General features: G+C 46.2%; 1 protein-coding gene across 9 annotated transcripts in view; it reads left to right on the top strand.

Annotated features, from left to right (window-relative positions):
* The window catches only part of DLGAP4 (DLG associated protein 4), a 141,519-nt gene that overhangs the window by 94,360 nt on the left and 20,515 nt on the right, over nt 1-26,644 (top strand). For 4 of the 9 annotated variants that reach the window (XM_037811001.1, XM_037811007.1, XM_037811005.1 and 1 more), the window contains 3 exons: nt 5,000-5,361; nt 7,984-8,072; nt 8,595-9,007. In XM_037811001.1, the coding sequence (XP_037666929.1) occupies nt 5,000-5,361; nt 7,984-8,072; nt 8,595-9,007 (864 nt within the window). Of the gene's footprint in view, nt 1-1,028; nt 4,198-4,999; nt 5,362-7,656; nt 7,737-7,983; nt 8,073-8,594; nt 9,008-26,644 lie in introns of those variants that run through there. The other 5 variants (XM_037811003.1, XM_037811006.1, XM_037811008.1 and 2 more) reach the window with 4 other exon arrangements.

The raw sequence follows: 26,644 nt of genomic DNA on the forward strand, positions 1-26,644 counted from the left end.
ATGGATGAAGGGCTGGACCCTCATGCCATGTTACTGTGAATCGTGGCACACAGACCATCTCCCTAGGGAAGGGAGGGGCAGCATTCATATCCTGGAAGATGCAGGGCTGGTCGGGTCCAAATGTCTCTAGGCACTTGCCTTCCACTAAAGTTGAAGCAGCAAGTGATGGCTGTGTACCCTTTGAGCTGGGCACGGGGCTACCGATATGCGTGAGATTCACTCTCAGTCTGCAGATGTCCGTAGTCCTTGAATGCTGCAACTGACCCACAGAAAACGGAGAGGGGGAGACTCTGCCTGGGCCAGAAGGAGCTGGGGCACAGGAGCCCGCAGTGGGAGGAGACCTGTGGAGGATGTGGGAAAGGCATTCCAGCCAGAACCAGTGCATGCGCAAAGGCTCAGATGCATGAAAGAGGGGTGTGCTGGGGAAACAGTGCATAATGGTTCTCTGAAGCTGAAAGGGGGCAGGCTGTGGGAAGGGAGATGAAGCTGCAGAGATTGGTAGGCGGGGACCAAGCACAAAGGGCTCCGAATTTGGAAGAGGACTAGAACCTTGGATACTCAAGTGTTGGGAGCCATCACTCTGGCCAGATAATCTTCATTTGTGACAACTGGAGTTTTTTTTTTCACAATGATAATGAGATTCATTTTTCTACTCAACCAATATTTATTGAGAGCCTTCTGTGCTTGAAGCATTATTCCAGGCCTGGGATATGACCTGCTGTGCCAAGACAGACAGATTTCCCCAGCCATCCACCCCAGGACTGCCGTCATTCGCTAGGAAGCCCTTAAATGAGCTGATGACAAATGTGATAGTTGCTTGACTGGGATTCCTGGGTGATAGAAGAGTGGAGGGCAGTCAAAGGAGTCCTCTCTGAGCAAGTGACATTTAAAACATAACGAACTGAGGCCCTGAGGTGGGACCAAGTGTGGTGTGGGGGTGAGGAACACAAAATGTGAGGGGAGCCAGATGTTGGGAGGGACGGGGTGAGGTGTTGGTCTGTATCTCCTGCAGTCACACCCCCCGGGTGTCAAGAATGAGGGTCCTCAGTATAGAGGATAGGGGGCTGGCTGGAAGGCTGGGGAATTGACAGGTCCCATCTCCCCTGCCCCCAGGAGTTGGGGGTGAGGTGGTGCTCAGAGCCAAGGCATGCCTGCCAGTCACACTGCCTATCTGCTGTGACCTGTGCCTCAGGAGACCTAGAAAAGCCAAGATAAGTTCACATTTCCTCTTATCACCTCTGGGCAGGCAGGTTGGCTTTCCCTCTAATGACTGACTGGCTCAGCCTGGGCACAGGTGCTCGGTGTTCTTCAGCAGGTTTCTGGGCCCAGGCAGCCCTGGGAGAGAGGCTGGAGGGTCAGTCCTCCGCCGGATCCCAGTCCCTGGCAGTGGGCAGCCCCCATGTTTCCTGGGAAAGGGAGGGTCCTCTTCGATGCCAGATCCCGGCAAACCCTGCACATACCGGCTCCTTGTGCCAGTGTCAGCCCTTCCCAAAAATGAGGACATGGAGACTGGGAGGGGACAAGGGCCCTGCCTGAGGCCACACAGCCTTGGAGCCCAGTTCTGGTTCCTTGACACTAACCATTGACCCCTTAAGAGGGATTTTCCCCCTTTAAACATTTGGAGCAGACTGAAGCTGGCTTCCCTGTTCTATCTAGGGCAGAAAACCCCACTGAAGCTCTGCTTGTGTGGGGATATTTAGACCAAACAAATCCATGCCTGAAATCTCCAGTGAGTCCTCTGTTGGGTGCTGGTGGCCACTGGCTTCAGCAGGCTGCTGTAACCATCCAGTCCTGGGAGGACCATCAGGCTGGGGAGTGGTGACGTTTGGCTTGCCCTGCTGGTCACCAGAGACCGAGGGAAGCCAGGCCAGCCCTAGGCTGCGTTGAACCTTAGCTTCTGGGTTGCAGCCTATGCAACCACTCCTTTTCTACAAGGAGAAAACCACAGCCGCGCAGTTGGTAAACAGCAGAGCTGAGGTTTAAACTCAGGCGTCTGTGGTTCATGCTGACCCCTAGCTTCTGGACTCTTGCCACCAAAGAAGACTCAAATGGTAAAATTTCAGGCAAGAGGAGTTAAAGGACTCAGAGCAAGAATTTATCCTTTAGTCACAGTGATGGGGACTCTACACCCATTTCTTGAGTGAGAGAATGAATGGGAAAACATTTGGGGGTATGTCAAGGACTGTGTGAATATGGTGTGCTGTTATCCAGCCTACCCCACCCACACACACACGCACACACTTAACAGAAGAAGGGGTGCTGAAGTCCAGAGAAGGGGCAGGGGCTTGTCGGAGGCAGAACTAGGGCCTGGAAACCAGGTATCTGCCTTCAGCCAAGGACTTTCTCTCCTCCCACAGTCACGCTTTGGCTTGCCCCTGCACACAGCCCTGGCAGGGGGTGCTATGGGGGTGCAGTGATCAGTGAAGGGGCAGGGGGTGTGGGCTCTGCAGTCAAATCTACGTGGCTGCCACGGGCAAGTTATCTAGCGTTTCTGAGCTCACGTGCCCCATCTTTATAGTAGAGATAATTCTCTACCCACCTCCCAGGGTCCCCAAAGGTGCTGAGCAGTCGGTAAATGACCCAGCCTTTGGCTGTCAGCCTGTGCACCCACTGCGGTGCACTGGAGCCTCTCTCTATGTGGGGCCCAGGCCCCTCCTCCCCGTCCACCACAAGGAGTGGCCACCCTTTTGCCGGAGCACTGCCCTTCCTAGGTTGAGGAGTTAAGAGATTACAAGTAGGTCTGCCTGGGGAGGGGGTCCCCAAGATTTCTCAAGACCTGAGCAGGACTGGGAAATTTTGAACAGAGCAAGCAGGAAGTGACTTATCTTCCCTGTGAGTGCCCAGAACAGGTCATCCACTGCAGGCGAGGCCAGCACAAGACATGTCTGGCAGCCCCCCAAGCTGCACCACCATGGCCTCAGTTACTTTTGAACCACTCATTTCCTAACCATTTCTCTGCTGATGAGGGCTCCTGGCTTTCCTGTAATCTAGTACAGGGCCTGCCTTAGTAGATGTTAGTAGACATTGGATGACTAGGCATATAGATGACTTTTTTTTTTATTGCATTTTTCACTTTTAAGTAATTTCACTTTTAAATAATAATACATATGCAGTTGTAAAAAAAATAAAACAGAAGGATCTTAGGTACCCTTTGCCCAGTTTCCCTTGACGGTAACATCTTGCAAGCCAGTATCACCTAGACTCTATACTCTTGACATGGACACAGTCCCCAGTTTTACTTGCACTCATTGGTGTGTGTGTGTTTAGTCCTATGCAGTTTTATCACATGTGTATAGGTTCATTAACCACCACCAGTCAGGGTACACAACTGCTCCATCACCACAAGAATCTTGTTGCCCTCTTATAACCACATCCATTTCCCATCACCCCCTCTCCCCACTCCACCTCCCCCTTCCCTAACCCCTGGCAACCACTAGTCTCTTCTCCGTCTCTGTAATTTGATGACTTTGAGAATGTTATATTAACAGAATCATGTTGCTTTTTTCACTCAGCATAATTCCCTGGAGATTCATCCAGGTTGTTTCATGTATTCAATAGTTCATTCCCTTTGTAGTTATTTCAGGGTATGGAGGTATCACAGTTCATTTAACCATTCAACCATTGAAGGACATCTAGGTTTAAGTTTGGGACTTTTATGAATAAAACTACCATGAACATTAGTGTATTAGTTTAATGTGGACATAAGTTATCTGGGATTTCTCTGGGATAAAGGCCCAAGAGTGCAGTTGCTGGGTTGAATGGTAATTGCATGTTTAGTTTATAAGAAACTGCCAAACTGTTTTCCAGAGTGACCATACCATTTTACATTCCCACCAGCAATGTATGAGTGATCCAGTTTTTCCATATCGTCAGCAGGATTTGGTGTTGTCACTGTTTTTAATTTCAGCTGTACTGATAGGTGTGTGTAATGATGCTCATTGTGGCAGAAGGTTGGATTTTACTTCTCTTGCCCGTAGCCCAGGTAGTGCTGGGCCTTGTTTCATAGGTTTCCATTGGACCATCTCTTTCACCTCTAGATGACTGGAAGCCTCTTGAAGGCAGGGCCTGAAGTCACTTCTCTGGCTCTAGCTCCCAGCCTGGGCCAGGCCCAGGGTAGGGTCCTAAGTTCTCACTGGGGGAGAGCACTTAGAGTTCAAGTTCTGAGAAAGGCCACTGGATCTGACACAGAACCTCACGGCAAGTAGTTACTGCTGTTTGAAAAGCACCTTCTGTTTCAAGCAAAAAGTTCAGCATCTGAGAAGCAAGCAGTGGGACTTTGGTATTTTGTGCCCCTGCTGTGGGCCAGCCCTAGGTGGGGATAGGACTGAGATTCAGAAATGACCTTGAATCCCACCTGTGGCAGGTCCTGGTTCCCTGAAGCTTGGTGGAAAAGAGGGAGTTGGGCCAGGCATGATGGAGTCTTTGGGGAGACAGACTTATATGTGCCCTGGCCAGGGTCCCACACAAGGAGGGGGAAGAGGGATGAGAAGAGGGAGATGGGAGGGTGGTAGCTGGCCAGACAGGGAGGGGGCACTGCAAGCAGAGGGCACAGGGGGAGAGGGAAGGAGTAGTTGGTCTCTCAGCTTGAGGAAAGCAAAGCTAACCTTGCGGTACTGTCCTTCTGACAGCTGCCCTGTTGTCACTGCCACCCCAGGGACTGCTTCCCTGAGCCTTCAGACTAAGTTCAGCCTCTGTCTGACACCTTACACCTTGCCATCTAGCTCCTACCCCAGATGTGTGCATGTGGGGTGCAAGGTGTCTGGTTAAGGCTGGCATTCCCCACTAGGCTTCGTCTTGCATGAGGGTGGGCAGAGCCTGTGTCTCTCTGTCTTGGTCATTGTGGGGGTCCGACCCCATCATCCTACTCCAGAAATCCTCCCCAAAGGAAATGACTGAAGCCAGAGCTAGGGTCAGGCCAGGCAAGGGCCTCAAACTAGGAAGGGGCTTGGGAGGGTTGGGGATCTCACTTTTCCCTTGCCTTCCTCTCACCCATCTGCAGGCTCATCATGCCTAGTGGCGTATAAGAAGACCCCACCACCGGTCCCCCCACGCACCACATCAAAGCCATTCATCTCTGTCACAGTCCAGAGCAGTACTGAGTCTGCCCAGGACACCTACCTGGACAGCCAGGACCACAAAAGTGAGGTGACGAGCCAGTCAGGCCTGAGCAATTCGTCGGACAGCCTGGACAGCAGTACCCGGCCACCCAGCGTGACGCGGGGTGGAGTCACCCCAGCCCCTGAGGCCCCCGAGCCGCCCCCAAAACATGCAGCGCTGAAGAGTGACCAAGGGACGTTGACCAGCTCCGAGTCCCTCCCTGAAGCCATCCCCAAAAGGAAACTGTCATCGATAGGAATACAAGTAGGGACCCTTTTTGCCTCTGTGTCCTCAGTCCACTCCATGCACCTGCCTGTGTGTAATTACATCTGGCGGGGGCCCACTAGGACTCCTGGGCAAAGAGAGTTTGTCTGTCTGTTTTGGGGGGTCAGCCCCAAGTGGCAAACCAAATTTCACCCATAGCCATGCCTTCCTTGCATTCACCCACACACACTGCGGAGTCTGCAGCCGTGGGCACTTGTCCTGCTCCCCATGATGGGTTGTCCCAGTGAATGTAGTTACACTCAGCCAGCCATCTCTTGTCCATTGTTTGCCTGTCCACTGTCTGTCTGTCCACTCCACCCTTTGCCCTGCCAGCCGACCCATGGGAGGCGAGACTGGCTTAACAGTTGCCTAATCCAAGGACAGCTCGGGCACGGAGGCCACAGCCCCGCTTGGCGGCGGGAGCAGCTTGGAACGTAGACGCCGATGGGTCAGGGGCCCAAGACACAGAGCCCCTGAGCCATGAGGGTTGCTCGAGGGGAACGTTGCCCAGAGCCCTCTCGGGCCTTGGGGACAGGTAGGTGGCTCAAGGCACCAGGCCCATGTCAAATTGAGAAGTGTGATGCCAGTCCCAAAGCCGCCCTCTGTGGGAAAGGGTCCAAGCAGACAGTCCCCCAGGACCTAGTGGCCAAAGCCAGCAGACCCTCCTGGAAGCTCAACTCACTGCACATCCACTGCCATGGGCAGTCAGCGGGGTGGGGTGCGCCATCTTCCCTCTCCATGGCCTCACTCACCTCCTGCATGCATGTAACAAATAATCTGCCTTTTGCAGCTGCTTTGTTTCCAGGAGTTGCTCTAAACTCCTAATGAGAGCACTCTCCAATCCTCCTGGAGCTTATCCTGACTGGATACTCCAGACTAAATTAGAGCATGCTCGGGCAGTGAGAGGGGGACAGCTACACTGGGCCAAGGGCATGTTCCCAAACCCAGGGAGTTGGTCACAGAGGACAAGGTGGCGTGCATGTGGCTGGGGACCGGCAGGGGGTTCCATTCCCTCAGCCATCCCTGAGCAATGGACATGGCCAAGTTGATGGCACAGCACCAGAACGCAGGGGAGGTAACAGGGTTCCAGAGGAGCCCCGAGTGGAACAGCGTGAGGGAGGCTGGCAGAGGGCTCGCTGGCCAATTTCTTGCACTTGCCTGGAATCCCTCCACCCCCTGGGAGATAGCTCTGGTCTTGTTTCCCCCACATGGGCTTGTTTCCCTCACATATGCAAGAAGAGAGTGGTCCAGGAGGCTCACCTGTCTGTGTTCTGGGCTTCTTCCTAAGGTCCAGTCCTTGCCCTTACAGCCTCTCCAGGTGGGATACTTTGGAAACCAGAGAGGCCCAATCTCTGTGCCTTAGTCCTGACCCCCACTTTGTTTAGGGAGTCCTACCCTCCTTGGCCAAACCAAATGCTGGTATCTTCCCAGAAGGCCTGAGAGAGGAGCCACCCTTGTTTCCCTTCACCCAGTGGGATGAAGGTGCTTTGAAAATCCCTATGAGATAAGGGCTCTTTAGCCCTTGGGCCGGTCCTGGGCTTCCCCTTGCCTGGATTCACGCCCACCCCCATCCCCTGCTCTTGTTGCAGCTGCTTGGAAATGCGGTGATACTGCATTCCCTAAGCTGCTCTTCCTGAGGGGAAGAGGCAGCTGCAACCCTGTGGGCTCAGACCCACTGCCCCAGGAAGCTTCCCGTGCCCCTGCTTCTGCCCATGAAACCCAGAGACTGGAGAGTCCCTGCTTTCCCAGGAGATCCCTGACAACGTCCCACACGTGGTGCCTCAAGCCCTAGTCAAATGTGGGTTCTGTCATTCACAAGCAGTGATGGGAGGGCTGGCCAGGCTACTCCACAGCCAGGTACCTTGGTCCCAGAAAAAAAAGGCAGGCCCTTGGATTGCTGCTGCCATGTCTTTTCCTACTTCACAGGAATATGAAGAGAGTCCTAGCTTTGGGCTCAGCCCTGGCCCTGGTCCTTTCTGCTGCTCCTAGGCCCACCCGGTGCTGAAGGTGAACAGGTGGTCAAGGCCCAGGAACCAGGGATGGCATCCCGTGCTGGGGGACCTTGCCGTCTGTAGCTCTGGGGGCAGCTTTCAAATCCAGAACTGCCATCCAAGGTTTCCCTTAGAACAGGCACCTCCGGCCTGCACTCCAGGCTTCAACCACAGGGTTGTGGTCGTGATTTGTGCCTCAAGAGAGCCCCCAGCTTCAACTACACCAGATAACGGCTGTGGCTTTGTGTGTGTGTGTGTTCTCTTTCGTCGTCCTTTTTTTCTCTTCTCTCTGATGCGTGTGAAGGAGAGGACTAGAAGGAACGGTTCCCACCTCTTGGAGGACAGCGGACCCAAAGCGATCGATGTGATGGCACCCTCCTCAGAGTAGGGAAAGCCAGTCATCTCCACTCCCATCCCACCTCCCGCCCGCCCGCCTCCACGCGAATGAGCAGTGCCCGGCTTAACCTCGTCCGGCCTTGGGCCCATGTGCAGTGTCCGCATGCCTCATGTCAGTCTGTCCACCTGTCAGTGTGCGTCATCCCACTATCGTGAATTTCAGCAGCAAGTGTGGTGTTTGTTTTTTATTTTTGTCTTTGTCTCTGTGCCGTTGCTGTCGTTGTCCTTCAATAAGGTTGACTGCATTCAGCCAGTGCCAAAAGAGGAGCCCAGTCCCGCTACCAAATTCCAGTCCATCGGGGTTCAGGTAGAGGACGACTGGCGGTAAGTCGCACAGAGTTGGTGGCTGCTCCTCCTTCCCCCCCCTCCTGCTCTCACCTCTCCTGCGCCTTCTCCTCCTGCTCTCCCTAACCCACTTTTCCTTGCTGGATTTCTAATAACCAAGCTGGGTTTGGGGTGCGGGCGGTGGCCCAGGCATGGGAGGCTGGGCAGGTGGGCGGGCGGACAAATGAGCACTTGCTCTATGAGATTAATCAACCCGTGGGGCCGAGGCTGGGCTGAGATGTGGCCCCAGGTACCCTGATGTCAGTGGTCTTGCTGGCCCCGCTGCAGTAAACAGGCAACCTTATGACCTTGTCTGTGTGTGTGTGTGCGCGGGTGTGGGCGGGCTGGGGCAAGGGCTGAGCCGAGAATGAGACGGGGGCTGTGGGACCCGCTTCAGGCGCATGGTGAGCAGACGATGCATCCGTTTCTCTGTCTCCCGTGTGTCCGGGTCGGGATAGCCTCTGGTCCTCTTGGTGATTCTCACCTCTTCCTGTCCCTGCCCCCTTCCAACTCCACCCACAGCAGCAGCGCCCCCTCACACAGCATGTCTTCCCGACGGGACACCGACTCAGATACCCAGGACGCCAATGACTCGAGCTGTAAGTCATCTGAGAGGAGCCTCCCGGACTGTACCCCACACCCCAACTCCATCAGCACTGATGCCGGCCCCCGGCAGGCTCCCAAGATTGCCCAGATCAAGCGGAACCTCTCCTATGGAGACAACAGCGACCCTGCCCTAGAGGCCTCCTCGCTGCCCCCACCCGACCCCTGGCTCGAGACCTCCTCCAGCTCCCCGGCAGAACCAGCACAGCCAGGGGCCTGCCGCCGAGATGGCTACTGGTTCTTGAAGCTACTTCAGGCCGAGACGGAGCGGCTGGAAGGCTGGTGCTGCCAGATGGACAAGGAGACCAAAGAGAACCACCTCTCTGAAGAAGGTGGGTGCCGCATGGACGGTCCCCTGGGGTGGGGGGAGGAGGGTGCAGAGCTGGTTCTCTAGCTCCCTGCCAGCCAGCCCCCGAATGGGGAGGGTCTCTCAGGTCCTCTTCTGGGGTCGGTTGTGAGCTCACCTCTTATTTTCATTCGTTCCTTTTTTCCATCCATCTACCCTAACCAAACATTTTTCTAGAAAGGATTTATGGCAATGGCTGCTGGTTGTCGTAGTGTGGGGTCTGGGGTCAGCCACCTGGGTTTAAACCCCAGGTCTTCCCTTGCTGGTGGACTGACCTTGGTCCAGTCAGTCTGAGCCAGTTTCCTCATTTGTAAAATGGGAGTAACACCACTGTAACTGCATGCGAATGTTGTGAAGATGGAATGTGGCAATGCATGTGAAGGGCCACAGTGCGTGATGCCAAGTTAGATGGCACCTTAATTGTGCCTTCAACAGCTCCCTGTTGGACACTTACCCTGTGCCAAACACCAGGGATCTGTGAGCCTTAACAGGATGTTAGGAACTATAAATGGGCGAGACAGGTGCTAGCTACTTTCCCACTTACCTATCTATACCATGCCTAGTTCCAAAAATGCCCCTGGGATATTAGCTTAAGAAAGGACTAGAAATATGTAGGGAACTTAGACATGAATAAAAGGGGAGACTCGGGGGGGGGGCAAGGTGGGCGGGGGGCTTTGAGACAGGCCCCTGGGAAGCTCCAGGCTGACAACCCAGGAGCTGTACCCTGCACTGACCTGGTTTGGCGAGAGCTCCAGTTCCCAGTGAGCATTTCCTCCATAGAATGTTCAGGAAGACCAGGGCTTCAGTGTCTAATTGGGATAGACACAGCATCCCACTGACCCCCAGTGGGGTGGGACCTGAGGAAAGTACCCTTTGATGATTCAGAAGGAGCTTCAGAGTCATTGTTTCACTGTCCCCCAGCCAGTTCCCAGCTTTGATGTCACTCCCACTGGTGTATGAGAATCTGTTGAGGTGTGCACCTAATAACTTTTTACAATAACAGTATTTAAAATATCAGAACAGAGGCAAGGATCAGAGAGCACTAAAAGGCTTCTAACAGAAAACACTCAGCCTACAGCTCTACTTAGCCTTTCCCCATTTTGAGCCCTTAATAACTGTAAATTCTGGTATTTACCTTCATATTTTTAAGAAATATTTAGTTACCTTGTATTTCTTTCTTAAAATTAATCATCATTGTGTATTTATTTCCTGTTACAATAGATGAGGATTTAACTCTTTTACACCACCCCCAGTCCCTCTGCCCCACCCACCCTATATTACATCGCAGGTTTTTGGTTAAATAACGACGAGTATTTCTATTTATGCGTGTGAATGTTGTTCACTGGATAGTCTAATAGTATAATATTATCTCATTTTCTTTTTTTATACATGTTTTTCCTACAATGAATGGTTACCACATTTTTTTCCCACACATTCCACCAACCCTCGTTAATATAATTTTCCAAATATGCAAACATACCGGATAATCCCATGATTTCATGCCCTCTGTCCTCTATTCTGGCCAGGTTGCTTTCTGGGCCTGCCACCCAGCTGTTGTCCCAAGACTTCCCCTATATCACCTGGAACAGCCCTTGGCCACTTTTCCGTGATGGACACCCTGCTTTTTGGACCCCATCTTCTGCTTTCTTGGTCTTAGTGCCTCATTTTGCTGGGACATATCTTCAGTTAGCTTTCTAAGAAGCAATGCCTCAGAAATTTTTTGAAACTTTGCATGTCTTTATTCAGACCTCACACAGTTTGGCTTCCGTCACTTCTGGTAAAAAGCTTGATGCCGTTCTGAGTCTCAGTCCTTTGAATTTTTTTTTTTAATCTCTGAAAGCTTTTAGGATCTTCAATATGACTCTCTTGTGAAATTTCTCAAGATGTGCTGTGGGGTTGGTCTTTTTTTTCATTTATTGTGCCAGTAGTTAGTAGATCATTGCCATCTAGAAGCTCAAGTCTTTTGCTTCTTGGAAATATTCTTATATGAAGTATTTTTAAAAAAATTTTCTCACTTCCATTTCCCCTGTTTCTCTCCTTCCAGAATTCCTGTCAGTCATATGGTGGACCTGCTAGATTGATCCTCAGTCTCTGTCTTTTCTTCCCGTGTCTGTCTTTTTGTTGTACTTCCTAGGACTTATCTCCCCCTTCCCCCCTCCATAACAGCTTTATTGATGTATCATTCACTTACCATACAATTTATCCTCTTAAGGTGGATTTTAATATATTAACAAGGTTGTACAACCATCACCACTGTCTAATTCCAGAATAGTTTTTCACACCAAAAGAAACCCTCTACCCACCTGTACCCATTAGCAGTCACTCGTCATTCCTCCCTGTCCCCCAGCTCCAGGCAACCACAAATCCTGTCTCTATGAATTTGCCTATTCTGAACACATTTTATTCCTTCATCGGTTTTTGGTTAATTGGATCGTTTCTACTTTTTTGGCTATTATTAACAATGTTGCTGTGAGCATTTGTGTACACATTCTTGTGTGAATGTATGTTTGTTTTCCTATCTCTTGGATATATACTTAAAGGGAGGAATTATTGGGTCATATGGTAACTCTATGTTTAACTTGTTGAGGAACTGCCAAACTGTTTCCCAAAGTGGTTGTGCCATTTTACATTCCCACCAGCAGTGTATGAAGGTTCCAGTTTCTCCACATTCTCACCAACACTTGTTATGATCTGTCTTCTGATTATAGTCATTTTACTGGATATGAAGTGGTATCTCATGGTTTTGATTTGCATTTCCATGGTGCTTAATGATGTGACAACTGTAATTGTGATATGAAACCAGCTGCGATTTCAGTCACAGGTACTGCTGACTTTAAAACTAAAGTGGTTCGTTACCCGTCCAAGCTTAAGAACATCCTGAATTCTATCTATGCTCTCCTAGGTGGGATTCTAGGAACCCCAGAGAGTTCCTGCTCTGTGATGACTGGGTGACATACTAGCCCTTTCCTTGGGGGTTGGGGGAAGGACCTTGAAATGTGTCTCTTCTCTGTAGTCCTTCAAATCGTCTTCAGAAAAGAACCTTCATTTGCTGGGGGCAGGGCATGTGTCTGGTTGCTGGCATTCTAGGAGCAGGGCAGAGGAAGGGAGCTTTTAATCCCATGGCGTTGGCAGTGCCCCCCACTGCCTGGTAGCTCAAGTTCAGAGCATCTAGAAATATAACGCTAGTCTTGTGTGATTTTAAGTGTTCTGGGAGCTGCATTTGGAAAGTAAAAAGAAACAGGTAAAATTAATTTTAATAATTTAATTAATCCAGTATATCCTAAATAATAGTATTTTCAACATGTATTCAATATAAAAAATTTATTAATGAGGTATTTTACATTCCTTTTCATGTTAAATCTTCACAGCACATCTCAGTTCAGACAAGCCACATTTCAAGTGCTCGCTAGTCCCATGTGGCTAGCGGCTGCCAAAGTGAATAGCACAGATCAGGAGAGTAAGATGGGGTGGGGGTGCCCAGATCCCTGCTGCCAACATGGTGATATGGTAAGTTTGAGTCTTTTTAACATTTCTGTACTATACTTAAATCTAGTTCTTTCTAGAGTGAGAAGAGCTTCCTTGCTAAGGAAATTATGTCATGTCAAACAGTATTGGTGTTACCCTCCCATATAGTTTTGGGGGAAGAGTTTGCCCTTTAAACATGACATTTCTTTCTTTTTTTTTTTTTTTTTTTTTTTTTGTTATTAAATTCAGTTTTATTGAAATACATTCACATACCATACAATCATCCATGGTATACAATCCACTGTCCACAATATGATAACATAGTTATGCGTTCATCACCACAATCTATCTCTGAACATTTTCCTTACATCAGAAAGAACCAGAACAAGAATAAAAAATAAAAGTGAAAAAAGAACACCCAAATCATCCCCCCATCCCACCCCATTTGTCCTTTACTTTTTATCCCCATTCCTCCACTCATCCATACACTAGATAAAGGGGGTGTGATCCATAAGGTCTTCACAATCACACTGTCACCCCTTGTAATCTACATTATTATATAATTGTCTTCAGGAGTCCAGACTGCTGGGTTGGAGTTTGGTAGTTTCAGGTATTTACTTCTAGCTATTCCAATACCTTAAAACCTAAGAGGTGTTATCTATATAGTGCATAAGAATGTCCACCAGAATGACCTCTCGACTCCATTTGAAATCTCTCAGCCACTGAAACTATTTCGTCTCATTTTGCATCCCCCTTTTGGTCAAGAAGATACTCTCAGTCCCACAATGCCGGGTCCACATTCATTCCCAGGAGTCATATTCTGCATTGCCAGGGAGATTTACACCCCTGGGAGTCGGGTCCCACGTAGGGGGGGAGGGCAGCGAGTTCACCTGTCGAGATGGCTCAGCTAGAGAGAGAGAGGGCCACATCTGAGCAACAGAGAGGTACTCAGGGGGAGACTCTTAGGCACCATTACATGCAAGTTTAGACTCTCCTTTGTGGTAATAGGCTTCCTAAGGGCAAGTCCCATGCTCAAGGGCTCAGCACATCAAACCGCCAGTCCCAGTGTTTGTGACAACATCAATACCAGTCCAGGTGAGGATGTCCAACACATCTGCACCTTCCCCCAGATCCTCGGGGCTGGGGATAGGGAGGCTGTAAATATATTTTTTATTATCTGCCCAAATTACTCTGGGATGTGTCACTATGTCACTCCAGCCTATACTAACCTACTGTATCTCACTTCCTATGCAAAGTTCCATGCAATTGTGGTGTTTGAACAAATCGACTGTAGAGTTGTACCGTTTAGAAGATTTAGATCCTGTACCAAATAGATATCTATTCCCTTGGTCTCATATGGAAGTTGAAGTTTTAAAACACAATCAGTTTCAACCTTTACCCTTTGGCCTGGCTTGCCCTGGAAACATGACATTTCTTAATAACTAGATTCCAACCCATGCGTTTGAGACCAATCTCTGGATGGAGCCCTTTTTTTTCATAGTCCTACATCAATGACCATAACTTACAGATAGATGTAGTCACATAGCTCATGTCCCTTAGATTCAAGATATATATTCTAACTGCTTAGGGAAATCAGCATTGCCCACCCAGGTGGGTGCCTCTCTTGAATGGATTTTTGCATTATCTTCTTGTCTAAATAGAGAGGCCTTTAAAACTGGGCCTTATTCTTTTGAGACACTTCCCATATCTTGGGACCACAGCTCTTTGTGGACGTGACTGTGTTTTCTGTGGTTGAATTTGGATAGCCATCTGCTCAAGGCCCTGCCTTTGGCCACAAGTTCTAAGATCACTCTGCTTATACCCATGAAAAGCTTCACCAAGGAGGTTCCATTTGAGTTTGACCTTGGAGCATATCTGCAGGCAGGGAGGGAAGAGAAAGGGCAGTCCAGGTGGAGGAAGCAGCATGTGCAAAGACACAGAAGCGTGAAAGGAAGTGGCAAGTTCCAGTAACTGCGACTGAAAAGAAAGGGATGGAAAGAGGAAGGTGGTAGGTCACAAGAGCAGAAGGCCGACTGTGAAGGGCATCAGGTATCAGGTCAAGGTGCTGGGCTGTTGCCCTGTAGGCAGGGGAGAGTTGTTGAGTGATCTGGAGCAATAATGATGTGGTTAGATTTTTCCTTTTAGAAAGATCACCGTGACTGCAGAGTGAAAAATGCACTGGAAGTAGAGGACTCAGGCAGTGGGAATGGAGAAGAAGGAACAGATGGGCACAAGAAATGTTTTCTGAACATTCCAAATGGACTGGATTTGGTGTCTGACAGATGATGGAGCACAGGAGTAAGGTGGATAACTCCACCTTTCCTGGTTCAGGGCACAAGTAGATGGAGAGGACAGTAACTTGAAAGAGGATGGTATGAGGAGGTCATGCTTGGTTGGATGAGGAGCTCTTGGAGAAGCAAGATGACGGAGGTCAATTTACGCAGATGTCATTATTGCCATTAAGGGGAGGTAGGGATAAAATGAAGGTTTAGACATAGTGGAAACTCTTGTGGCCTGGAGATTACTCAGGACTGATCCAGGATGAGTGGAGAAGCAGAGGGAGTCTTAAACACAGAGCTTACCAGGAACCAGCACTCGGCGTTTGTCGTTTTGTTACTCCCTGCAACCCAGAGAGCTATTAAAAAGAGGAAACAGTCACATGGAGTAAAGTGGCTCTGGCCCTGCCACTCAACAGCTGTGTGGCCTCCATCTCCTCATCTGTTCAGTAGGGACAGTCATCCTCACCCCTCAGCCTGGGGTGGGGATAGAGAAAGCTACGTATGTGGATTCTTGGCCCTGAGTGGTGGGCGGTCGATGGTGATAGCTGTGCCTGCTGCAGCTGCTCCCATTCTGCCTTCTGGACAGACACAGTCCAGGCAAGGCACCGACAGTAAAGAAAAGGAGGGCAGGCCTCCAGCCTCAGTGCCACAGGGGACGAGAGGGGAGGTGGGGAGGCACGGAGCTGGCAGCCTGAGAAGGGAGTTCCGTCATCCCTTTTCTCCTGTTGTGGCGAGAAAGCAATCTAGGGAGACCTTGGGTGAATCCCTTCACTCCTCCTGGCCTCCATTTCCTCACCTATAAATTGGGTAGACCAGTACTGACCCACAGGGATGTTCTAAGTATTACATGAGGTAAGGAACACAAAGCCCTTGGCAGGAGCCCAAGAGATAGTAGCATTTGTTACAGTCATCAATGCAGTTATTAATATTATTAGAAACAGGCATAGTGGCCTCCTCTACTTGCACCAAAGGGCAGTTGGAGTCTCCTTTTCAGTATCTCTCCCAAAGAACCGTCTTGTGTAGAGGCATGTACAAAGATTTCTTAGCTGTATTATGCATAGTAACAAATAAGACAGGCCCCTCACTGCCATCATCAGTAAGTGTTCTAGTTACTTTTGCTTCCATGTAACAAATCACCCCAAACCAAGTGGCGTAAAGCATCCGCCATTTTATAATGATCATGGATTTGGAATTTGAAAAGGCATGGCAAGAACTCCTTTTCTCCATGATGTTTGGGGCCTCAACTGGGAAGACGCAAGGGGCAGGGATATCTTGACAGCAGGGGGATGGAATCCTCTGCAGGCTCATTCACTCGTGTCTGGAGCCTCGACTAGGATGACTCAGACCACAACTGCTGACCAAAGTGTCTATCCCTGTCCTCTCCATGTGACTTAATTCCTTGGAAGCAGCACGGCAGCCTCAGGGTAGTCAGGCGTCTTAACGGTGGCTCATGCTCCAAGTATGAGTGCTTCAGCTGACAAGGCTGTGTCACCTTTTTTTTTTTTTTTCCATTTTTATGAGATTGTTCAGATACCATACAATTATCCAAAGATCCAAAGTGTACAATCACTTGCCCCTGGGTACCCTCATACAGCTGTGCATCCATCACACTTAATTTTTGTTCAATTTTTAGAAACTTTTCATTACTCCAGACAAGAAATAAAGTGAAAGATGAAAAAAGAAAAAAAGAAAAGGAAACTCTAATCCTCCACTATCCCTAACCAACCCCCCTCAATTGTTGACTCCTAGTATTGATATAGTACGTTTGTTACTGTTTATGAAAAAATGTTTAAATACTACTAACTGTAGTATATAGTTTGTAATAGGTATATAGTTCTTCCCTATATGCCCCTCTATTATTAACTTCGAATTGTATTGTCATACGTTTGTTCTGGTTCATGAAGTGATTTCTAGTGTTTGTATAGTTGATCACGGACATTGCCCACCATAGGATTCAGTTTTATACATTTCCATCTTTTGACCACCAACTTTCCTTCTGGTGACATATATGACTCTGAGCTTCCCCTTTCCACCTCATTCACACACCATTCGGCGCTGTTAGTTAGTCTCACATCTTGCTACCAACACCCCTGTTCATTTCCAAACATTTAAGTTCATCCTAATTGAACATTCTGCTCATACTAAGCAAGAGCATCTACATTTCTTCCACAAGGCAGGAGGGAGAGTCAAAGAGGGTAGAGAGGCAAAAGAAAGAGGAAACAAAAAAAAGACAGCTAGGAAGCAGCAAAAGGAAAAAATAACCTTAAATCAAAGTAGAATAAAGAATCAGACAATACCACCAATGTCAAGTGTCTAACATGCCTCCCCTATCCCCCCCTCTTATCTGCATTCACCTTGGTATATCACCTTTGTTACATTAAAGGAAGTATAATACAATGATTCTATTAGTTACAGTCTCTAGTTTATGCTGATTTGCATCCCTCCCCCAATGCCTCCCCATTTTTAACACCTTGCAAAGGTGACATTTGCTTGCTCTCCCCTCGTAAAAGAACATATTTGTACATTTTATCACAATTGTTGAATACTCTAGATTTCACCAAGTTACATAGTCCCAGTCTTTATCTTTCCTCCTTTCTTGTGGTGTCTCACATGCTCCCCCATCTTCCTCTCTCAAACGTATTCATAGTTACCTTTGTTCAGTGTACTTACATTGTTGTGCTACCATCTCCCAAAATTGTTTCCAAACCACAACACTCCTGTCTTCTATCACCCCTGTAGTGCTCCCTTTAGTATTTCCTGTAGGGCAGGTGTCTTGTTCACAAAGTCTCCTCATTGTCTGTTTGTCAAAAAATATTTTGAGCTCTCCCTCATATTTGAAGGACAGCTTTGCTGGATACAGGATTCTTGGTTGGTGGTTTTTCTCTTTCAGTATCTTAAATATATCACACCACTTCCTTCTTGCCTCCATGGTTTCTGCTGAGAGATCCACACATAGTCTTATTAAGCTTCCTTTGTATGTAATGGATTGCTTTTCTCTTGCTGCTTTCAGGATTCTCTCTTTGTCTTTGACATTTGATAATCTGATTATTAAGTGTCTTGGCGTAGGCCTATTCATATCTCTTCTGTTTGGGGTACGCTGTGCTTCTTGGATCTGTAATTTTATGTCTTTAATAAGAGATGGGAAATTTTCATTAATTATTTCCTCTATTATTGCTTCTGCCCCCTTTGCCTTCTCTTCTCCTTCTGGGACACCAATGATACGTACATTATTGTACTTTCTTTCATCCTTGAGTTCCCGGAGACGTTGCTCATATTTTTTCATTCTTTTCTCCATCTGCTCCTTTGCGTGTAGGCTTTCAGGTATTTTGTTCTCCAGTTCCTGAGTGTTTTCTTCTGCCTCTTGAGATCTGCTGCTTGTATGTTTCCATTGTGTCTTTCATCTCTTGTGTTGTGCCTTTCATTTCCATAGATTTCTACTAGTAGGTTTTTTGAACTTTTGATTTCTGCCGTATACATGTCCAGTGCTTCCTTTACAGCCTCTATCTCTTTTGCAATATCTTCTCTAAACTTTTTGAATTGATTTAGCATTAGTTGTTTAAATTCCTGTATCTCAGTTGAAGTGTACGTTTGTTCCTTTAACTGGGCCATAACTTTGTTTTTCTTAGTGTAGGTTGTAATTTTCTGTTGTCTAGGCATGGTTTCCTTGGTTATCCAAATCAGGTTTTCCCAGACCAGAACAGGCTCAGGTCCCAGAGGGAAGAAATATTCAGTATCTGGTTTCCCTGCGGGTGTGTCTTAGAAAATTGCTCCACCCTTTGATGCCTCGGGTCACTGTGCTTTTCTGCCCAGCAAGGTGACATGCCTGTTAGCCTGTAATTCTTGCCTGGTGTGAGGAAGGTGTGGCCGTGTTCCCCCCAGGCTCTGGGGTCTGGTTCTGAATGGAAAGGGCCCCCACCCCTTTCCTCCTAGAGAAGACAGACCCCTCAGGTGGAGGGTCATTAGCATTTCAATGGTCTCGCTCTGCTTGTGGTGTCTCCACCCTTCCCAGAGTCACAGCCCTGGAAACTAAAAATGACTGGGGCTTTCTCCACTGAGCCAAAAAAGAAACAGATAGTCCCCTTCAAGACCCAGTCCAAGGCGACCCTCCGGCTCTCCCAGGTCAGTCATCACCCAAAGCCTCTGTCCTGTTTTTTGGGGCTGCGTACCTGTAGTGAGCAGTTCACACTCGCTACTTAAAACCCCAGTTGGAGCTCAGCTGAGCTGTATTCGCTTGCTGGGAGAGAGCTTCTCTGTGGCAACCACGAGGCTCCGCAGCTTGGGCTATGAGGGAGGGGGTCTCCCTGACCTGGTTCCGCAGGTTTTACTTACAGATTTTATTGCTGTGTTCTCGGGCATTCCTCCCAATTCAGGTTGGTGTATGATGAATGGATGGTCTCGTTTGTCCCCCCGCAGTTATTCTGGATTATTTACTAGTTGTTTCTGGTTTTTTGTAGTTGTTCCAGGGGGACTACTTAGCTTCCACTCCTCTCTATGCTGCCATCTTGCCCGAGTCCTGCAGCTGGGTTTTCTGTGTCACCTTTTATGAGCTAGCCTCAGAAGCCACGTAGCAGCTCTTCTGCTGTGTTCGATTGACCACAAGCAAGGCATGAGCTCACCCAGGTTCACCCAGAGAGGAGAACTGGAGCCTACCTCATGGTGGAAGTGTCAAGGTTCTAGAGTGTGGGCTGGGAGATGATGTTGGGGACATCTTTGGACAATACAGTCTGCCACGGTAAAATATTAGTTACGGGGCAAGATGGCGGCATAGAGAGGAGTGGAAGCTAAGTAGTCCCCCTGGAACAACTACAAAAAACCAGAAACAACTAGTAAATAATCCAGAATAACTGCGGGGGGACAAATGAGACCATCCATTCATCATACACCAACCTGAATTGGGAGGAATGCCCGAGAACACAGCATAAAATCTGTAAGTAAAACCTGCGGAACCAGGTCGGGAGACCCCCTCCCCCATAGCCCGAGCTGCAGAGCTGCGTGGTGCCACAGAGAAGCTCTCTCCCAGCAAGCGAATACAGCTCAGCTGAGCTCCAATTGGGGTTTTAAGTAGCGAGTGTGAACTGCTCACTACAGGTACGCAGCCCCAAAAAACAGACAGAGGCTTTGGGTGACGACTGACCTGGGAGAGCCGGAGGGTCGTCTTGGACTGGGTCTGAAGGGGACTATCTGTTTCTTTTTTGGCTCAGTGGAGAAAGCCCCAGTCATTTTCAGTTTCCAGGGCTGTGACTCTGGGAAGGGTGGAGACACCACAAGCAGAGAGAGAGACCATTGAAATGCTAATGACCTCCACCTGAGGGGTCTGTCTTCTCTAGGAGGAAAGGGGTGGGGCCCTTTCCATTCAGAACCAGACCCCAGAGCCTGGGGGAACACGGCCACACCTCCTCACACCAGGCAAGAATTACAGGCTAACAGGCGTCACCTGCTGGGCAGAAAAGCACAGTGACCCGAGGCATCAAAGGGTGGAGCAATTTTCTAAGACACACCCGCAGGGAAACCAGATACTGAATATTTCTTCCCTCTGGGACCTGAGCCTATTCTGGTCTGAGAAAACCTGATTTGGATAACCAAGGAAACCATGCCTACACAACAGAAAATTATAACCTACACTAAGAAAAACAAAGTTATGGCCCAGTCAGAGGAACAAACGTACACTTCAACTGAGATACAGGAACTTAAACAACTAATGCTAAATCAAATCAAAAAGTTTAGAGAAGATATTGCAAAAGAGATAGAGGCTGTAAAGGAAGCACTGGACATGTATACGGCAGAAATCAAAAGTTCAAAAAACCTACTAGTAGAATCTATGGAAATGAAAGGCACAACACAAGAGATGAAAGACACAATGGAAACATACAACAGCAGATCTCAAGAAGCAGAAGAAGGCACTCAGGAACTGGAGAACAAAACACCTGAAAGCCTACACGCAAAGGAGCAGATGGAGAAAAGAATGAAAAATTATGAGCAACGTCTCCGGGAACTCAAGGATGAAAGAAAGTACAATAATGTACGTATCATTGGTGTCCCAGAAGGAGAAGAGAAGGGAAAGGGGGCAGAAGCAATAATAGAGGAAATAATTAATGAAAATTTCCCATCTCTTATTAAAGACATAAAATTACAGATCCAAGAAGCGCAGCGTACCCCAAACAGAAGAGATATGAATAGGCCTACGCCAAGACGCTTAATAATCAGATTATCAAATGTCAAAGACAAAGAGAGAATCCTGAAAGCAGCAAGAGAAAAGCAATCCATTACATACAAAGGAAGCTTAATAAGACTATGTGTGGATCTCTCAGCAGAAACCATGGAGGCAAGAAGGAAGTGGTGTGATATATTTAAGATACTGAAAGAGAAAAACCACCAACCAAGAATCCTGTATCCAGCAAAGCTGTCCTTCAAATATGAGGGAGAGCTCAAAATATTTTCTGACAAACAGACAATGAGAGACTTTGTGAACAAGACACCTGCCCTACAGGAAATACTAAAGGGAGCACTACAGGGTGATAGAAGACAGGAGTGTGTGGTTTGGAACACAATTTTGGGAGATGGTAGCACAACAATGTAAGTACACTGAAAGGTAACTATGAATACGTTTGAGAGAGGAAGATGGGGAGCATGTGAGACACCACAAGAAAGGAGGAAAGATAAAGACTGGGACTGTGTAACTTGGTGAAATCTAGAGTATTCAACAATTGTGATAAAATGTACAAATATGTTCTTTTATGAGGGAGAGCAAGCAAATGTCAACCTTGCAAGGTGTTAAAAATGGGGAGGCATTGGGGGAGGGAAGCAATCAGCATAAACTAGAGACTGTAACTAATAGAATCATTGTATTATGCTTCCTTTAATGTAACAAAGGTGATATACCAAGGTGAATGCAGATAAGGGGGGGGGGATAGGGGAGGCATGTTAGACACTTGACATTGGTGGTATTGTCTGATTCTTTATTCTACTTTGATTTAAGGTTATTTTCCCTTTTGCTGCTTCCTAGCTGTCATTTTTTTGTTTCCTCTTTCTTTTGCCTCTCTACCTTCTTTGACTCTCCTGCCTTGTGGAAGAAATGTAGATGCTCTTGCTTAGTATGAGCAGAATGTTCAATTAGGATGAACTTAAATGTTTGGAAATGAACAGGGGTGTTGGTAGCAAGATGTGAGAATAACTAACAGCGCCGAATGGTGTGTGAATGAGGTGGAAAGGGGAAGCTCAGAGTCATATATGTCACCAGAAGGAAAGTTGGAGGTCAAAAGATGGAAATGTATAAAACTGAATCCTATGGTGGGCAATGTCCGTGATCAACTGTACAAATACTAGAAATCACTTCATGAACCAGAACAAACGTATGACAATACAATTTGAAGTTAATAATAGAGGGGCATATAGGGAAGAACTTTATACCTATTACAAACTATATACTACAGTTAGTAGTATTTCAACATTTTTTCATTAACAGTAACAAACGTACTATATCAATACTAGGAGTCAACAATTGAGGGGGGTTGGTTAGGGATAGTGGAGGATTAGAGTTTCCTTTTCTTTTTTTCTTTTTTCATCTTTCACTTTATTTCTTGTCTGGAGTAATGAAAAGTTTCTAAAAATTGAACAAAAATTAAGTGTGATGGATGCACAGCTGTATGAGGGTACCCAGGGGCAAGTGATTGTACACTTTGGATCTTTGGATAATTGTATGGTATCTGAACAATCTCAATAAAAATGAAAAAAAAAAAAAAAAGAATGAGTTACATCCACCATTAGGAAGCAGTTAAAAAGAACGATTTTATTATTCAACATTATGATTTGGAGTTTGGTCTAGTTTGATGTATACAGACCTAGTTCATTTCTGTTAGATTCTGTAGGGTGTTGAGTCACTACATTGTCTTTGTCCATTTTCCTGATAATGGACATTTAGGTGTTTTCAGTATTTTATCAACACTTAGAGCCTCCCTGGTGTATGCGTGCCCAGGCATGACAAGAGAATTTTTGTAGGGTATGGACTTCGGACAGAATTACTGGGTGGGAGAGAACACACATTTTACATTTTAATCAGTTCTGCCTAATTACTCTCCAAAGAGGGTGTACCAATTTATCCTTACATTAGCAGTGTTCCAAATTTTCAAGTTGCCATTTCCCTCGGATCCTCCCTGTCACTTGATCTTGTCAAACTTTAAAGTATTTGATGAGTGGAGAATTATGTCTGGCTCATGTAGTTTGCATTTACTTGGTTACTAGAAAAACTGCGTATTTTCATTTGTTTCTTGGCCTCTTGGACTTTTTCTCCTGTGAATTACTTGTATCCGCTATCCATTTTTCTATTGGATTGTCAGTGTTTGATTTGTATTTCTTTATGTATGTGAATTTTTATGCTATGTCTATTATATCTCTGACCAATATTTTCTCCCACACTATTGCTTGCCTTTTTAAATTAATGATCTCTTTTGTTACTATAACCTTTAATCTTGATACTCATATTTATTAATCTTTTCTTAAATGTTTTCTGTCTTTGATTCTTAAGAACGCCCTGTTTCAAAGGCAGAGAGATTTTTTCCTGCTTTCCATGTTTTATGGTTTTGGTTTTGTTTTTGTTTTTAGTTTTTCCATATTTAGATGTTTAATTCATCTGCAGATTGTATTTTCCCATTCTAGGATTACATTCTGTTTTTTTCTTTTTTTCATATAGAAAGCCAGTTGTCACAATGCTGTTTATTGACATCTCCCTTCCCACTGATAAGCAATGCTAGTCAGTCATAACCTCTGTTGGATTCCCAAATACACATGGGTGTATTTCTGGGATGTGTTCTGTTCTGCTTTTCTATTTCTGTGTTAATACAACTTTTAATTAAAAGAACTTTGTAATATGCCTTGATATCTGATAGGATAAAACCCGCCTGCTTCCTTGTTTGTTTTTTTGTCTTTGACCAGAAAGGAAAACTATTCTTAAATCTTCATTTTTCCAATTTAATTTTATAGTTAATTTGTCAAGTTCCTCAGAAGAATTTTTCTGGAATGTTGACCAGAACCAGAGTGAATTTATAGATTAATTTAGAGAGAATTGATACCTTTCAAACATTGCCTCTCCTCAGCTATGAATAAGGTTTCTCTCTCCATTTATTCAGGTCTTCCTTTATAGCCTTCTATTCAAGTTTGATTAATTTCTCTAAGAAGACCTTACATAGTTTTATTAGGTTTATTTCTTGGTACTTTGTAGTTTTTCTTTCCATAGTAAAATAGGATCATTTTTTATATTTGCATTTTAAAATTAATTATGTAGAAATGTGTCAATTTGTACAATGATCTTGTGTCCAGTAACCTTGTATTACTTAGTTCCCTTGGATTTTCATCATAAGCAATCCCATTGTCCGCTAATAGGGGCAAGTTTGTAGTTCCCTTTCTCTTCCTACGATGAATCTTGCATACCTCATCTAACTGCAGGGGGACCTTCACACAGTGCAGAGTAGTAGGTTGATAGCAGGTATCCTTTTCTTGATCCTGCCCTTCGTTTGTTCAGTGAATATTAGGAGTACCAACCTGTGCCAGGCATTGCTCTGGCTTCTGGGAAGGTAGCCAGTGAACAGAACAGTGAAAGCTTCCTGCCTTCTTGGAGCTTCCATTCTCACAGGAAGAGACAACAAACCAAATAAAAAAAGGAAATCGATAATATGTAAGGTGGTTATACCTGCAATGGAGAAAATTGGGGGCAGGAAGTAGGATGGTGAGTGTTGCTGGGCAGGGGGTCCTGCCAGGAAGTCCTTTGGATAAGGTGGCCTTGGAGCAGAAACCTGCAGAAGGGAGGGAGAGAAGCCATGGAGAGATCTGGGGAGAAGAGCTTTCCAGGTGGCAGAATCAGCAGGAGCAGAGAACTACAGCGGTGGGCAAGTGTTTGACATGGTCAAGGCTAGGGAAGGGGCCTGTGTGGCTGCAGCAAAGGGAGCCAGGAGGAGTGAGGTGGGAAGTGAGGTCAGAGTGGTGGCCCAGAGAAGAGAACTTTATTGGAGAGTTTTCTGTGTTGTGCGCTGATATTCTTTTTAAATCCAATTCATTTATCAGATTGTTTAGGTTTTCAATTTCCTTATTGGCCTTCTGTCTGGTTGATCTATCTATAGGAGACAGTGATGTGTTGAAGTCTCCCACAATTATTGTGGAAACATCAATTGCTTCCTTTAGTTTTCCCAGTGTTTGTCTCATGTATTTTGTGGCACCTTGATTGGGTGCATAAACATTTATGATTGTTATTTCTTCTTGTTGAATTGCCCCTTTTATTATATGTAGTGGCCTTCTTTGTCTCTCCTAACATCCTTGCATTTGAAGTCTATTTTATCTGAGATTAATATTGCTACTCCTGCTTTCTTTTGGCAGTAGGTTGCATGAAATATTTTTTTCCATCCTTTCACTTTCAATTTCTTTGTGTCCCTGTGTCTGAGATGAGTCTCTTGTATGCAACATATTGATGGTTCATTTTTTTGATCCATTCTGCGAATCTATATCTTTTAATTGGGGAGTTTAATCCATTTACATTCAGTGTTATTACTGTGAAGGTATTTCCTGAATCAGCCACCTTATCCTTTGGTTTATGTTTGTCATATATATATATATATATATATATATTTATTTCCCTCTCTCTCTTAATGTCCTTTAACGTACCCATACTGAATCTCTTTAGTACTGAACCTTTCTCCATATCTCTCTCTCCTTTCTTTGTTTCTCTGTCAGTAGGGTTCTCTTTAGTATCTCAAGAAGGGCAGGTCTCTTGTTAGCAGATTCTCTCTGCATTTGTTTGTCTGTGAAAAATTGAAGCTCTCCCTCAGATTTGAAGGAGAGCTTTGCTGATAAAGAATTCTTGGTTGGCAATTTTTCTGTCTCAGAATTTTAAATACATCATGCCACTGTCTTCTCACCTCCATGGTAGCTGCTGAGTAGTCACTACTTAGTCTTATGCTGTTTCCTTTGTATGTGGTGAATTGCTTTTCTCTTGCTGCTTTCAGAATTTGCTCTTTCTCTTCTGTATTTGACAGTGTGAATAGAATATGTCTCAGAGTGGGTTTATTTGGATTTATTCTATTTGGAGTTCGCTGGGCATTTATGATTTGTGTATTTATATTGTGTAGAAAGTTTGGGAAGTTTTCCCTAACAATTTCTTCGAATACTCTTTCTAGACCTTTACCCTTCTCTTCCCCTTCTGGAGCACCAGTGAGTCTTATATTTTGATGTTTTATATTATCTATCATATCCCCAAGATCCATTTTGATTTTTTCGATGTTTTTTCCCCATTCTTTCTTTTGTTCTTTCATTCTCCATTCTGTTGTCCTCCAGGTCACTGATATGCCGTTCACCTTCTTCTATTCTTCTACTGTGAGTATCCAGAATCTTTTTAATTTGGCCAACAGTTTCTTTTATTTCCATAAGATCGTCTATTTTTTTATTTACTCTTGCAATTTCTTCTTTATGCTGTTTTAGGGTCGTCTTCATGTCCTTTATATCCTGTGCCATGCTCTTCTTCATGTCCTTTATATCCTATGCCATGGTCTCGTTCATCTTTAGTTCTTTGATTAATTGCTCCAAGTACTGTGTCTCCTCTGATCTTTTGATTTGGCTGCTTGGGCTTGGGTTATCCATATTGTCTGGTTTTTTCATATGCTTTAAAATTTTCTGTTGTTTTTGGCCTCTTGGCATTTGCTTAACTTGATAGGGTTCTTTTAGGATTTGTAGACCAATTAAAACCCTTATCTCTAATTTGTCAGATCTACAGCTTTGTGGAGAACACTTTCTCTAATTAGCAGGTGGCGTACGCGAGCCACCTATTCCCCTCAAGCCAGTTCTCCCCCACTTTGTCTTTGTGGTGAGTGGGGGTGTGAGTTTTGTGGGGTCCAATTGGT

The sequence above is a fragment of the Choloepus didactylus genome, chromosome 19 (genome assembly GCF_015220235.1).
Source record: "Choloepus didactylus isolate mChoDid1 chromosome 19, mChoDid1.pri, whole genome shotgun sequence".
NCBI lineage: Eukaryota > Metazoa > Chordata > Mammalia > Pilosa > Megalonychidae > Choloepus > Choloepus didactylus.